The sequence below is a fragment of the Opisthorchis viverrini genome (assembly GCF_000715545.1).
Source record: "Opisthorchis viverrini unplaced genomic scaffold opera_v5_3, whole genome shotgun sequence".
Classification (NCBI taxonomy): Eukaryota; Metazoa; Platyhelminthes; class Trematoda; order Opisthorchiida; family Opisthorchiidae; genus Opisthorchis; species Opisthorchis viverrini.
In genome coordinates, this window is record NW_008751659.1 from 1,809,152 (window position 1) to 1,826,021 (window position 16,870).

The 16,870-nt window shown below is 40.2% G+C and overlaps 1 protein-coding gene across 1 annotated transcript in view; it reads right to left on the minus strand.

The window, feature by feature from the left end:
• T265_00318 (hypothetical protein) overlaps window positions 1-9,536 on the minus strand; it is a gene marked incomplete at both ends in the record, with an annotated part of 111,270 nt that extends 101,734 nt beyond the window's left edge. The window contains 2 exons of the mRNA XM_009164063.1: window positions 2,172-2,244; window positions 9,205-9,536. Of these exons, the coding sequence (XP_009162327.1) occupies window positions 2,172-2,244; window positions 9,205-9,346 (215 nt within the window). The remainder of the gene's footprint in view (window positions 1-2,171; window positions 2,245-9,204) is intronic.
• Between the last annotated feature and the right edge of the window lie 7,334 nt (window positions 9,537-16,870).

Here is a 16,870-nt window from a genome sequence, read left to right on the forward strand (position 1 = left end):
TATTATATTATATTATATTATATTATATTATATTATATTATATTATATTATATTATATTATATTATATTATATTATACACGCCGCTAAGATGCGGAATGCACACGAAACTTCGAAACTTCAGACTAATGGTCGGCTGGTCAACCCCAGATGGCACAACAGATTCCACTTAAGCGTCATCGATTTAATACTGGGACGATGGTCGAAAGACAGATTGAAGAAACGGCAGAGAGAAATTATATTCATACTGGCTTCTTCAATCCGATCTACTTCATGTCATTTATTCAGGTAAGAGGTAGCTTGTTTATTTTATTCCGACAGCAATTCAAACAAGAAAAGCTCCCCAGCAGTAAACAATTTTCAGAAACACCATTGATTTTCGGTACTTTTAAAGGGACTAAAACCTGAGCAACATCATCTGATATGAGGGTGTGAAAATTACGAGAAATTTTAGGGTGAATGTCGGAGCAGAATCAAGTTCTGTTACATTAGTTTACTCATTGAAATGGCAAATTTACGTACACTTATCGGTTATCCACAGGTAGCTGTGGACCATAAACAAGTCTTTTAACAAATAATAATAATTACGCAGCACGTTTGCGTAGGTGTTGGTTTGGAGTGAACTGAAAAAAAATATATCCACTCAAAAGGTTAATTTTTGAACTAAGAAATAATCAGTAAGTAAAAACAGAAGTGGTTGTCTATGGTGGATATTAAAACATAAAACTGTGTCACAAAGTTTCGCCCAACAGGTTTATTTGTCGATAAGAACATCGGCTAAAAATATTTTCTACAACTAAGGTTCCTATTATTTTTTCCAGATGGTTTCCAACTGAAATATCACATCATCTTTGAATTTCGAAGTTAACCAGTACACCAGCTATACAAACACTAAATGTTTGATCCCGTGGGTTGTACCAGTACACCACACTACTGCGAAATATTCTGTTTGATTTTTTCGGGGCTAAGGAACATTTTTCGCACGACCACGATCTCTGACTGTTTTGCGACTGTGCGTATGACTTAGCAGTGACTCAGTTCACTGCAGTCGATATAGAACGGTGTCGTGCTTTGCTTAACACTTATTCTATATAGTTTGCTGTTATTTTACATAGTTTACGCTTATAATATATTATATACATAATATAGTAATATATATTGGGCTCCACAAGGTTTCCGCATCAATAAGCTTAGCCCATGATAGCAGAAATAAGGAAGATGCCTTTCTTTGAATTTAAGACGTTTGTCATCTTGAAGTGAATGGAATCAGGTCTTCAATGGAACTTCATAACACTTGGTAACATGAGATGAACAGTCATCTGCAAGGAGCTTAACAGAACAAATGCTGCTTATGTATTCAAAAGCCAAACAACGGATTACGCGGAGATTTTTACTGTATCTCTCTAGTAGAATTTGTAATGCCAGAATGACTGATAATAACGCTCGGTTCACAAACACTGTAGCGCAGTTTGAAGATTGGCCAACTAACAAAACAGGCACCCTTGTACCATAGGGATTTAAATGGAGCGAAATTCATCAGAATTCCCTAGGTCACCATTTGTCTGGCATCTCAAGGTCAGCCCCACTATTTTTCATGAATACCGTGAAGATGAGAAACCTTTTGAATAATAATTGAGACACCCACCGTTTAGGAACCAAGAGCGATTCAACGAGTGCAAAACGTCACTTGATGCATACCGCTGTCTTTTTTGCCGTACAATATTACGTTTCCTTTAATTGACTCGTTCAGATGTTCTACACTTAGGCCATCGACCGGAATAGGCTGAGCAGAATATAATAGTGTTTGTTTTAACCCTGTTTTGGGGGCAACTTATTGAAGAAAATTATGGCGCATGTTTATTAAATCGTGTTATAAGACAAACAAAACTATTGGTAACGAATTCAAGGTTGGAATGACCCTCTGAGCTTCCGCTCAAATATAAACTCTACAGTGTGTGATATTGAATTTGTATGTGTACTTAGCTGAGTGGCTCATCTGTATATTGCAATATGACTGTGGTGGTGCTATTTAAATTTATTCATTAACCATTTATATCTAACATTGTAGAAGGAAATTTTTATACTAGAATTATGGATAAAATTGATATTGCGCTGTGATTGGAGAACGTGATAGTAACAAAAAGTATAGCAGATAATAGTTCAAAGCACTTACGATTCTGTATAGCCGTTTATATGAATAATTTTCATCTGCTTCAGGATTGTGGACTTTCCTGATTCTCCCGTACCTGGAAGAAAAGTTATCAAAAGTTCCGAATTTGGAAGGTGAAAAGGCCGAATCCCAATAAATTCTAAAAAGCATTCCCTCGGCTAAAAAGGGTGCTTATCGCAAGCACCCTTTGTAAACGCATACAACACCCGTGATTCTTCTTAAGTTATGAAAGTTTATCTTCGCCTTTTTTTACCGCGGTAATTCAGAAACCTACGTTGACTTCCCAGCTGAAATCTTTCCAAGGAAATTTTGTGCTTCCAAGTTGTCAATATTTGACTAAATCTCTTATTTATCTGGGCAGACATTTGGACTGAAATAACCTCCCTCCCAATAACTTAAGAGAATTCTGCTAGAAGAATATATCAAAAGAGTTATTATTTAAGAAACATTTATAAAATTAAAAAAAACTTAAGATGGCTTAACCTGGGCGATTAAACAAGAAGCCTTTCGTCAGCTTCACTGCGCCCCTGAGGGGATCGAACCCGGCCAGTAAAGCGCTGAGGCCTGATCGGGTCTTTTCTGCTGGTTGATTCTAGGATGATGGATAGTGCTTAATTTTACAAGCTTTATTGATTCAGGTGAAGCTGAGTCGCAAGTGAACATCTATCCGTTTAGTTACAAACTGCGCACTATGACCTATTCTGACCAGCTGATAACGTGGTCTGACAACTAATCGACATTGGATTGGTCGGAAAGCTACAGTCTGTAATTTATAAGTCTCATCTAGATGATCCGATGAATAGCTGACTTTCATTGTGACCCTCGGAGTCAAGTTGAAACCAGCAACATAGAGTTTCACCAGTACACAAACTGCAAAGTTGATGACTGACCAGAACAGCTGATACTTCAGACCGAATTCCTGAAATGTACGAACAGTTTCTTCATTCCACGGGACTAATCTAGCATGTCTAGCTGATGATATAGTATCGTGGTGGAAGACATTTAGTACATAATGAGTCACTGGAGGTGGTTTTGTCGATCCTAATTCCTTAATCTAGATGGGCACTTCCTTTCCTCCCACAGGTATCTTTATGTCATTCAGGACAAACCTACCCGTGTACGTATGACCGAAAAGGCCTACGATGAATCGCATAATGGACTTAATTTTTGGCTCTGAATGGCATGAAGGCAAGTTCACATGCTCATCCACATAAAGACCTTAAGTTTAGAAGCCATGGTCTGCAACAGATTACGCTGTCGAGGTCAAATTAGTCAGAACTCTTCTGATGCTGGCCTCGGTGCTTCTAGTGCTACCAGATGTAAAAGTAAGTAGACTCTATTTTGAAGTTTGGGTCAACTAACAGGAAGAAATTTACTGTTTATTAGGAGGACGTTATCCTAAAGCCAGTGAATGCGGTATTAACTATAGCATCCTAACAACCGTTTTGTGTAAACAATAAACAAACTTATTCAGGTAATTGGTATGAAAAAGTGTATCTTTCAGACCGATTGCTTATCACTTGAGAGTCACCAAGTGACTGCTCCAGGCAAAATCTTCTATGCTTTGTTACGAAACACATCAAGAGTTTTTTCTGGAGAAAGCAAGTTTTTCCACAAGTCCCGAGATGATCTGCAGAATTTAAGAAACGTTTCAATTAGCACTGAAAACCAACTGGACGCGGAAAATTCCCGAGAGTTCCAGCTCTGTGTCTAACTTGTCCGTTCCAAACACAGATAAACGAAGCTTTAGTATGCATGAAACTTGCTGTTGTTCAATCTTCAGTAAGGGAACCATCACCAGATAAGTACCATTAAAGCGCCTAATTGACTGGGGTAAGTCGGAGGATCAAGAGCCAATTCAACCGAAATCTCTGATACCATGTAGGGCTGTACAACAGTCAACGCATACCTTAAAACATATAAAATCAAACTGCGGCATCTGAATCGGTGAAAAATCTATCCAACCACCACATAACTCCAAGTGTGTCACTACTCACAATGTTCAGCGAATGGGGAAGCGCAATGTATCAAATTGTGAATCCCTGCGCAATCAGTATTTTTCAGACTATGTCAATGCAGCCAAACGTTTCTTAATGAACATAAACCAAAAAAAACAGATTTACAGGTGACCAAAAAGTTTGGCTTCCGTTCACATACGGGATGCACATAAACCTAGGTCCGGGAAATCAAGTTAACTCCCGACTATGTCTGCCGCAGTGATTAATTCGATTTGTCGTCTATATGGAGGCTTCCCACACAAGTCAGTGGACAATTGGAATGTGTGTGAAACAAATAACCGCACAGTGGCGCACCGGATCTTAGCCGAACTAACCATCACTCTCGTAGATCATCAGCCAGTTCACAAATATGAAACACCGGCACACTAACTGACAGCAGTACCGCTTTACTTGCCTCTATGAGTTGACCTGCATCGTGTGTTAAAAACCGCTTTTTAAGCATCGTTTCAGCGAGGTGGATTTATCGCTGGGTAACGATTCGCTTTTTACCCAAAAGCTTCGTCAGGCCATGTGAGTAAGTGAGTAGGTTGCTCGGGTTTTAAGACATTTAGAGGACCAGTCTGTGAGATTTCTTATGACTAGCCGACTTGAGACGGGGTTTAATATTCACGCCACAGGGACTGGTGGCTGAGGCGGTGGAAATCGCCAAGCATCCCAGTGTGAATAGAGTAGAGGGAGTAGAACTTGCAAACGTGTGGAGAGCGGTCTTAGATCAGCCGAGATGACACGAGACAGTGTGCAGTTAGCAGCGAAATGGTCCAAAAGTACAAAATCCAAGTAGAGTAAGATGCAATTAACCACCTCCAGCCGCATCCCGGAACCAATTTCCATGGCACCCTTCGAGGAAAACAGGCGAACGAAATATGTGAACGACCTCAAGAGGAGTATTCTATTAAGGCGTCCTAGAATGAAAAAGCAAGGCCGAAAAATCCGGATTCAAAATTAAGGCAACTTCTTCCCTTAACCAATCTATCGTAAATGTCGGTCAATCCCACTAATCAACAAACAGGAATACCAGACTGAACACCTAGCATTGATCAAGTCGTCTAGTCATAAGAAATCCCTGACTGCCTTAAAACCCAAACAACCTACTTACTCACTTGGCCTGAAAAAGTTTTTGTGTCGAAAGCGAAACGTTGCCCAGCAACAAATCCACCGATTGTTTGCCAAACCTCTGAAACGATGACTACCCAATTTGTCCCAAGCATTTTGTAATTGAATGACTCTTAAGCACTTTGTTTTTCTACTTCGAAGCGTTCTCCACGCAATTTCTTTTCACGTTCAGTGTTTTAAAATCCGTTCTCACTAACCTTCAGTTTAAACAGTTCCAACCAAAACGAATTCCCCATGGTTGATGGTGAAGAAAGGTGCTGTTTCTCTGGTGCGGTATACGTGTAAACTGTATAATTTTAGCTCAGTCCTCGTTACCTAGCGTAGAGCACCGCAGTATTGTCATCAGTTTGTGAATCCCCAAGGAGAGCGTAAGCAGTGTGCCTGGATGTCTTTTTAAAATTGATTTGACCGCAAAAACTCTATGAACATGCCAAACTCAGATAGACGGAATTCATAATGACCAGTGGTCAGGGCAAAACCTATGTGAATTGGTCATGAAGGCAAGACGTCCTCCAGCTCTTGAATTTCTTCTGAGTTTACATGAATATCCGAATAGATCACTGAAATCAGTTTCACGATAGTCATGGACTGACTGTAGCACGCAAATCCATCAAATCACAGACCATATGCTCGACTAGCCGTCTACATGTGCTGCGTAAATGTTTCATTCGTTACATTACACTTAGAAGAACACTGAAAGCACACTTACGAAATGCTGCTGTCAGGTAGGTTGACAGGTCGTTACTGATCTGAACATGTGACGTCGCTGACCTAATTGCGAGCAAAACAATTATGGATATTAACTTCTTTCCGCTAATGGATCGTCATTGATATGTTATCAGGTGAATTTTTTTCGAATTGTATGACATTCGGGTTAATGAAACGGGAACCGTCAGCAACTTTTCCTAAGACAAGTAACAAAAGACAATGAGTAATTTCATTGAAACTGTGAGTATTTCCCTTCCTTTAAGTAGTGCATTCCATCAGGCGTTTTAACCTGTGAATCAGTGCGCCACTCAACTGCACACCGAAGATTTCTTCTCGACTGCGGACGAAACGTTTGCAAGCCAACTGCCAAGCCCGGCGGACAGATCAACTGCCATCCGATAAACCACCAGTGCGCGTGCTGCTCGAATACAGGTAACACCAGCAATTGTCAGTACAGTATGAATTGAATGTACTGGCATGAATTCAGAAAACAGGGTAACCAAGCAGTAAGCGAACGACATGGAAGTTACGAAACATGTTTGTTTCTGAACACCTAAACAATGTGCAGAGCGTGTTGAATTTTGTGTACGATTAAGTCACAACTTCCATCGTTGCTATCATGCACGTTTGCAAAAGATACTACTTTCTAAAGTGGACGTTTTTCATTTTTCCTGTTAGTTTTCTGCTGTCACTCAACGTTTGTTTGATAATTGAAAACTTTTGTGGCCTATGATTTCCCCAGAAACGAACCACTTTAAAAGTAAATTGCTGACAATTTGTATTTCAATTCATATCAGAATGTGGTTAATAGGGAAGAGAAACCGTGGGGTGGTTTTGCCCTCATGTTTTGATGGATCACGTTGTATTTTACTGTGAATTGCATCCTATGTTAGAAGGGCGAGACGGGTTAAAGTGCGAAGTGCTGACCGGAATCTTTGTGGTTCGAAACGGAACCTTTGCCTCTCGACTCTCCCTGTCTATGTTTGCGCAATCTGACAGTATCCCAGCACTTTTACCTCCTTCTGGTATGGCAGCCAGGCACCAAAAGGGTGTCACAGCTGCGCGATTTATTTATTTATTTACTCATTTATTTTATTCTATGTTAGAGGTCATCTGCTTAAATGGACGTTACCCAGGAAAAAATGGCTTCAGCAATTTGAGCAGCAATCCTCACTTTTTTGCACATCATAACCTGGTTGTAGTGGATCTTTGCGAGATGAATTCGCCCACACCACTGTAGCTACAGAGATTACAGAAATTACAGAGATTACGTAACAACAGCGTTGAGTAGATCTCTATTTGCGAATTTTTTTGTTGAGTAAAAGACTCCTTTTGTATTCAACTATAGTGGTTACCTAGTAAAGACGCTTACACATGTTGCCGTTGTGCAGAGTTAAGAGCGAACCATACTAAAAGTATACTTGGGTGAGCACACTGGACATTCAAAGACGATATACTTGTGGCAATATGTGCTTTATGGAACAGGCAAATGTCCAAAAATTGAATGCAAACTCAGAGCGTTAAACCTATCATTATCTCTATTAGTATGACTAGTTTTATACTAGGTTTGTGGATGAGAAGAAAACATCTACAAGATTAACTGGTTTCGTGATTACAGTTTGACTTGTATCTGGGAGAAAACTAGTTGGATTCTGGGGCATTTTTACTGAAAGTCAGGGCCGAATAACACTGTGAAGATTGCGCAGGTTGATTTTATGCCGTTTTCCAACTTACGAAATCAGACATCCGTTTGCAACCTAAAATCTCGTTAATGTCAGGCTTAAATGGTGCTCGAATAAAGTACTCCATATATATCCACAAATGGCTGTAGTACGCAAATCTTCCTCCAAGTTTCTTTGGTTCAATTCTAGATAGAAGCTCGAACCCGCCACATCCCGGCTAATGGTCTGAACAAAACTGTTCGACCACGAGCTGCTGGTCAGCGATATTACTAGTTCGCAACTATAGCAAATTGCAACGCAGCGCTTAACTCCCTGCATGCTCTATCTGATTTCCAATTCTGAGCTGAATTCGGCGATCATTTAAGAAACACACCTATCTAGTCGTTTTCAATGAAACGAGACCTGTCGTTGGGAGAAAATACTAATAAGCTTTTTTTGCATGTGGTCATACGATGCACGAAAAATGTTTCCACCGAGTGCATTTTCACAAAAAATAACGTGTGTTTGGACAGCTGTTGTGGTAATTCCGCTCCGTAAAGTGTTTGATATTCCGTATATCTTTATTCCATTTTTCTTGGCCCAATTTTCTTTTGCAAATGATTCACCTTAAATTAGACATTATGCTGTTTTGTCACAAGTCTGCTCAAGAAGACCCAACTAATTTTCCTGTGGGTGGATACCCATTTCGACATTACAAGTACCGGCAACGAGTGGATGATCAATCAACACGTGATGACAGCCCAGCTAACAGAAAACAGGAGGGTGAGGGGCAATCGATAACCGGACATGATCGCGCTGTAATGCGATATCAAAACAAGCACGATGATTCAGGCGTATCCGTTCCCCTTAAATAACCAATAATTATGGTTTAGTGAGGTCTGTACCATTATCCCCGGTTGTAACGACATAGCCTACCTGGTGCCTCACAACACTGCGGCAAGTTTTTTTTAACTTCATTCTATCACGCTCAAAACGAAACCTTTTTGCCAAACTTATGGGTGGACCTAGGCATGTAATCACACAATCTTCCTAGACGTTCTCATAAGCGTTTGCCTTACACGCGTCCAAATAGAATAGTCGCTAAAAATTTACCGCTTGTTGCGCTACCTTGTAAACTACCAAACTAAAATATCTCATAGTATGAGCAAATACATTTTATTTAACCTTTGATTAAGTTGTTTCAGATTGCTCAAATAATCCTAGCCTTTTGTTCAGATGATATCAAAATCAAACCATCCAAGACAGGCTGCACATGGCATCTGAGATTTTTGAAAGTAATTTCTAAGCATCGATAAACCTATTTAAATCAAACGATGCATATAACTTCACGTTGTATGTTGCACAGTACGCTTGGATACAAATTTAGCTTGAGATGGACTGTGGTCAGCGGTAAAATTCGTACAAGAGAAGAAACGAAGAGATTGACAAAACCATAAAGCCTTTGTCAAGCATGTCTAAAAGGAAAATGCTCTCAGTAAACGCCAGCTTCAGCTACAGTTGATGGTATAAACTTACCAAGCAAAAGCAATTTCAGGCATTTCCAGTCGGCTTTCTGGGATTGTTTTAATCTTTTGTTGATGGACCGGGAAACTTTTCTGGCCTTCTTTTCATTCTCTTCCTCCGGTGAATGGGTTACGGCACAACAAAGTAGTGTCATTCAGTCTTTGTGTACTAAACGTATCATCCACTGAGGCTTTTGTGAATAACGCGTTGTATGCAAATCAGTCCCGACAATTTAACTCGAAATTCACAACTTCTGGTTTCCTGTGACCAAGCCGTAGCTAACACGACAAATCCATGCAGTGAAGCAACAGTATGCTCAGTCAGAAGCGGACAGCCTATCGGCAGATAACGTGGCCCACAACCTTGAGATTCTTGTGGTGTCCAATATCCATAAAGTCACTTTCGCTGAGTGATCGGTGTTCAGTGCTTTGTGCTGATTGGTTCGTTTGCAGCTGACCGCACAGTCGCCACTCACCAGTCTTTGGCTCTGAGCATGTGTACTATCCGCAACACGGACGCGTTTTCTGATTGGATGCTAAAGCTAGACAAATCACGCCTGGATCATGTGCGCGTAACAAGTGAGAAATTCTTCTCAGAACACACGTTTTAGGTACACGGGGTAGCTTTTTCTACCTTGGTTTTTGGAGTTACACATTGAGGAAAATGGAACGCGTCCTGATCATCTGGGTACAAATGGGTGCCAGAAGCATACTACAAGAAAGGGTTCACGTGAAAGGCTAATTTCTCACGAGTCATTTGTCGCCACGGCAAAGATGCTAAACTTCATTCAGTTTTTTCTCAGTATAGTGCAGAATAATTGCTAGACCAAGTAGAAAATGTTGACTTTCACGAGATTAATAAGACATCCATGCAGAATCCCGAGTCATCTAAAACTGGATCGAGCTCTGTGTGTCCTATAGCCTGTCACCAAAATCTCTGCAAAGACTTTAGTAAGAGGGCCCCATTTAGTTTCGTTTCTGAGGTCGCTTCTGCTACACAATCCATAGTTTTGCTTTGGATATCAAAATACCGGGATGAGGTTAAACTCGATTGGTTTGACTGTCATTATCATGCATCCTATTGGAAGGTATTTAATCAAAGTTCATGAACAGGAAACTTGACTAAAGAAATCTGAAGACGTGGAAAGCCGACAAAAAGCAGGCACATATTACGCCGGACGATCTGTATCAACCAACGTCTTAAGGAATCTTGTTTGGCCCCACTGGTGCAGTAATAACCCAAGAGAAGGAATACCCCAGCTAACTACTATCGTAGCCTATTAGCGTCATAAAAAAATGAAACCATAATGGCGAACCTGTATAACAGTCTACATCCACTTCACTAAGAAAAACCGACTGTCTTACTATCTGGCCTGATTAGCATATGCGCCGGAACAATTGCTATTACAAAACTTTATATCGCTATGGCGACAAAACAGCAATCGAGACCGTTGGTTCGATAAAAATTGAAATACCATCTTTTGTAGTGACCTATTTTTAGGTTTCAGCTTCAAGGTTTCATTCTCAAGAAACATTATTCGTCACACAAAGTGATTTTCAGTCGAAATGAAGCTTTCTGAGGTAGCTGGATAGTGTAATATTTGTTCGTGTGATATAACTGCCTCGACCGATGAAAGACGAATAGATCTACGTCAACCTTCGTACTAAGAACAAATCTACTAGTTTTTTTTCATGGAAATAAAAGCAGTTTCTGCTCACCCATGAAGAGTTGTTTCTTGGTTAACAAATTACAGCAATTTGAGTAGTTGTGTCACTGTCCAATTCTAGAAGGCTCCCCAATCAAGAAGCTTATTGAATAAACCATCAAAGAGCTCAGTTTAGTTAACCCATCAACACAGATTCAGAACTAAGGTCCTTCACACAATCTACATGTCTGTCTTGTGTATTCTAATATCATTCTACTCTTTATTCTCTCTGTCTGTCTGTGATGCAACCCGTAAAACTTTAGAAGTCCGCTCGAGGCCTAGATTAATCTTTGTGTAGGCCCTTAAACCGGATTTTGCTTAGTCAGTTGTGTTACGTGCGACTGTGACGCCGTTTTTTGGAGTGGCCTTTTGGAACAAAAATTGGTGGAACTTAGTTTGTACATTACTATGTTCTTCCCCAGGTAGTTCGAACAATGAATTTGTCTGGCACCACCGTGAAATTTGACTTGACCGTGTTGTGTCTGCGGATTAATTTGTAGTAAAATAATCCTCTGTGCTATAGCCCAAGGTGCTGAAACATAAAAGTTGATACAGGGACCTTTCAAGAGCTAAAGGGATGCTTCCCAGCCGACACACTGTTAGGGCAAGCAATGGCCCCATCATATTATCTTGACATGATGCCCTCCACTTAAAAATGTTTTTACCTAAACGAGACAGGATACAGTACTCTCTGCCCAGAGGTTAGTTTGAAGAAGCCATATTTGCGGTAGAAGAACACATTTAGGGTACCGGGATATCTTTTAGCAGAGATCCAACTTACAAGCAATGACGGATTTGGAAGTTGATGAAATCTCGTTTGAAAATTACCTCACGCTATCATCAGTCAGTGAGTAGCTCAGAATTAAAATTTCTCAGGATTAATGAGACTTCCAGCTCGGAAGTCGTCATTCGAAGAGCCAGTTAATATATAACCACTTAGTGTGATTTCCGTGGGCAAAATATGTGTGGCGCTATATCCCATCGACATGCGAGCCAATCACGTTTCTTATCAGCCATCCGTGGCCGGAAGATTGTGTTCAGGCTAATAGCCAGGAAGTCGCGGATTCAAAACTCCCCTGAGTTTTGTGAGATGCGCACCGCCATGCAGTTTTTCGGTACCCAGCTTAGGTGACTTCGTTTGCAGGATGTGCTCGCAGTTAAAAACGCCGTTTTTGTTCAGTTTTTCTTCGTTCCAAAGTAAGTGTCCATTTGGGTCATTTAGTTACCGTTAAGCCTCTACTTAGTCTTAATATTGTCTCCAGTGAAACTGCAAAAAATGCAAGGCTAATTTAGTGATTAAGCATTAATGATAACGATATTTTAGTAGCGTTGATAATTTTGGTCATTACCGCAATGAAAAACTGAAATTGCAATTTATTACAAAACTGTCCCAGTTGCCGACAAACTTAAGACAGCCAACGTAAGATTGGGCTATAAGAAATGAATGGATTCCCCCAAATTTTCTCGTGCTGAACTAACGATACGTTAGGGTAAAGGTTAAAGACAACATTGTGTTGAGAAATCAGTCCTCCAGCTTTGGCATTGGGTTAGCCATGGAGTAAGAGATGGACATCTCTTAATTACAATGGTATACGCCATGTCAGTGATCGCACCAACGTTTCTACCAGACCATCTTTAGAGACAAACTTTCAATCATTAAGAACTTATTGTAGTTTTCAACTATTCTACAAAAATCACGCCAGTCGATTACAGAAGCTGAAATTTCAGACCCCGATCCCATTCCATTACCTTGTTCTCATAGGGTGTTGTTATGACCATCTCGTCCTTGATTAGTGAACTAGGAATACTTCCTCCTTTGGTGGGATCTCAGGTGCTCGAAACACAACGTGTGTTCCATAGTCAAATCTTGCATCTTTGATTTGGAAACCTTCCCGTTTGAGCCAGGAACTGCAAGCCTTACTCTAGCTGTGTGGTGTCTCGTTTATTTCACTTCGTATACACTTTTCAATGTACCAGGAAGAGCCAATGTTCTTTTAAACTATGCTGATCCAAAAAGCAAGAAGGCTGCTAGCAAAAGGTGAGTACTAAAGACACAGACTAGCGTGATTCTCGGATAGTATTTTTGCAAATGCAGTTCAGAATGAGAGAGAACGGTGTAATTCTCGAACTTCGGATCTAATATCCACTAATGGGAACCTTGTGGTGGGTTTCCGGCCACTTGAAAAGAAGCAACACACTAGAACTCTGAGCTTTCTGGCGTTTTTTCTTTTGTCGCTTCTTCCTCAATTGAAAAAGATCTTCCTCACATATAGACTCCTCACACAGATTTCTGTTTACATGCAATAACATGAACGTGATAGTGTTTGAGCACAACTACCCAAAGCAACATTTGTCAGCTAATTTATCCGATTAATTTTGGTGTATCCATCTAGCGTTTTCTCGAAAAAGACGTGATTTTCCAAGCCCGTCTTTTATTGTGTCCAACTTTCAATCGCCTTTCAAAAGAATTACCGTAATACTGCCATTTATTAGAGCAGTGCTACTTGCATTATACGACTGTTTCACCATTAACTATAGCTATGCATATTGAAGATGTCTAGCACGAGCCAACCTGGTAACCAAGGTCGACAGATTTCCTCTCTCCTTGTTGCGGATAAGCAAGACCATATCCTCCGGAAGGGAATCCACTGATGAGTTTCGAACAATGCATTAGTTAGTTAGCCTTACACGTTGCATGCAAACGTTGTAACGTTGCAACGAAGTGATTTGCGACCATTCATTAAACACATCCCAAATGCTGACTGTTCGGGTCCTCGGTGTCATGGTGACGTTGCTGGCCCGTCACTACAAGTAACACTTAACTAAACTATTCAAAGTTATTAAAACATTATCAGTAAATTTAAGTAAAGTGTTGGATTAGACGAATAAGAATCAAGTAAGTCTAGATCTCTTAGAACAATCCTGTGATTTGTTGTCAGTGAACTGAGAAAGAGTTGATACTACTTAAATCCATATTCGAAAGCTCTACTTGTTAGGTTCCAAAGGATTTTATTTTTGGCTGACCGGATCTTCCAACAAATAATTCACATTAACGTGAAATCTGCAGGCCAAATTTAAATTATATCGCTTGTGTTAGCCCACCAACGAACCCCACTGAGGCTGGGTTTCAGCAGATATCCGAAAAATAGCACAATCACAGCAACTTCTCCTGGATAATCAGACAAGACTTTTTTCCAATAAACCTTAGAGCATATCAGCGCATCCTGGCACATTTTTTCAGCGATTATCCTTCTGGAGCAACCGATTTATGAATGAGCATACATCTATGTAATGGTAACAATGGCCTCACAAGTTCACCCACTATTGCGTTTGGTCGTCCCTGCGATGTTCAGCATAGCAACGAAATGTCAATAAAGCCAACGTACAGTCAGCTCAAAACATAGAACTTATAAGGACGAGAATGCATCCGTATCGGGGTCCGTAAAGTTGTAGTTTTCTTTTGTTGGACAGAGTTTTGGGTGACCATACAAAGAGAGATCAGTCCACCTCGATGGAGGACTTTAAGGAATTTAGTGCCGTTTCCAATTTTGGGCAGTTTTTTCCACTCCGACGTGGTTGCTGTTTTATTTTCCGACTGGACAATCCACACATGCTCCGGCTCAAACAAAACTGCATCTCACAGGTAGCATGCGGTTTCGAGTTTAAATGCAGAGATGACGTTATGATTATATCTAGTTCCCCCTTGTGCATCACGGATAGGTATTCCTCTGGAGCGGGAAATGGAACTCATGGTCTTAACTTTCTGCAGTAAAGAAACGACGCAGAATACAAATCAAACTAATATCGGCTTATGCTCTTGTTCCAGATTGTTTGAATATCCTATGACTGCCCATATAAAGTTAGCAAGTGAACAAGTTAAGGAGCATCTGCTGGCCAGCTCCGCGGAAGAGGTTTGCTCAGCAACGTAAGGAGCTCTGCGCATAAATCTAGTTTGTTCATTACGTTCCATGTCACCTAGTCAGAAATAAATTTTACGCAGTCATACCAGACCGCCCACAGCAAAAGCCAATTGGTTTTATAGCCGGTCGGGTATCAATAACTCAAGAAAAGAGCTTCGAAATCACCTACCGGAAAATTACGGACTGATGCAAAACATTTTTTCACCAAATTGTATTCAAGTGCAGTCTGGTAAAAATGTTTCATCTGGCTTTTGAGCGACACAACACTTTCAATATCGCTAAAAAAGGCAAGCTAAGAAAGAAACAAATTTATGTTTAATTTCAGTGTTTTCTAAAAATTCTAGCCTTCCATAATTGAATGAAACAGACGCCTTACTTTCACAGCCAGTATATATATACATATAAATATATATAAGGCAAAACTGAAACATGAACAAGAGGGCTATTGGGGTTTACCTGGTTCCCAATGAAAATAAGTGAAATTCTGATGTTGTAGTTAGCAACTGGATGACTGTTCGGTTCGGTAATTCATTATAAATATTTGTAAACGAAAACGAGCTAGCTGACTTTTGAAAGCCCTAATGAAACGATGGTTTTGAGGGTTTGTGGAACGTCGAAGTAAATTACGTTTGCACAACAGCAGGGAGGACATGGAAACAATTTACTTTTTCCACCTTCATGAATGTAAAAAAAGCTGACAGCATTAGCAAACCCTAATGTATGCACACGAGTATCCAGTTCCCTCGTATAAAGAAAATAACTCTAACGACATTTTTTCTTCCTCCAGTAAAAATTTACGAGCGCAATAACCGATGGTATTCGACATGGTTTTTACTGTTCTCTATTTAGGTTGCCAAGAAGCAGTTGCGGAATTCCATTTATAACGGTTCAGAATTAACATAACTTGGAAAATATATTATGGGATTCAGTTGATTGATATAAGCAACACACCTGCTGGGGAACATCTAGTATAAATTTACAATCGCTCTCAAAACCGGGCCACAAGTTTTTCGGATTTATCCGTACGTTTTAGATCTGACGCAACTGAGCACGGCAGAATGTTTTATGTTTCTGCATTCCTCAAGTTGTGTCGAAAAAAATCAATTCATTCATCTGTTAAGGGTCTAGATAAACATGCAAGAACCACCATTCTGACATTCGTTCTTCACAGTGGAGAGCAAAAGACATGCAAAGGGAGCTAAAGCCACATTGTTATGACTGCGTTCCATACCGGAAGTATCCATCCACAGAAAGCATGGATACTGATACATTTCACCAATGTTCCACCAAAAGTACTTGGAGTGATTGGGTGAAAATTAATGACTGCAACTCTATGAGCGACGTTGTGATATAGGACCAACATTCAGCTAAACTCGGTATTACATAGAGTTTCAGAACTTTTATTCAGTTGCAAAACGGTTTGAAATGGATTTTACTGGGCATGCTGTCTTGTATCCTGCTTAGACCCGAATATTTTGGTAATTGGGGACCAAACGATCAAATATAATAATGTAGTGGGATTCACAGAGGGTCAGTTGCTCACCGGCAATATTATGTTTCCCACAAGACAATGTATCTCATTATCGGTAGCTAAAAGATCTGGACTAATCTAAGTGAAAAGGTTAACAAAAATTAGGTATCTAATGGACTCCTTGGACTCAAAACAGATGGAAAATGAGCCGGTTAAATTACAATTTGGAGGACCTACAGACAGCCAATCATACTAGAGGTCGATGACCCTTTTGAAACCCTTGAGAAAACGGAAAAAAGGTTTACGCACAACTGCATACTGAATATGTCTCTCCAAATGATGACGATGCCACTGGTCAAGCCCGGCAGACAAACCAGTAACTGCGCGGTAAAACCAAAACATATCGCATGCTCGAAAGCACAACAAGTGGAAACCCCTAGTATGCACCTTTTGAAATGTGATCAGAAGACGCAAATTCTAGTTGAGAGTTTTTTAGACTTCCAGACGTAAAGAGATGTTTTATCCTTTTACCCCCAATTTGCTTGTTTTATCCATTCTGGAATTGACCTCCTAATAAACGGT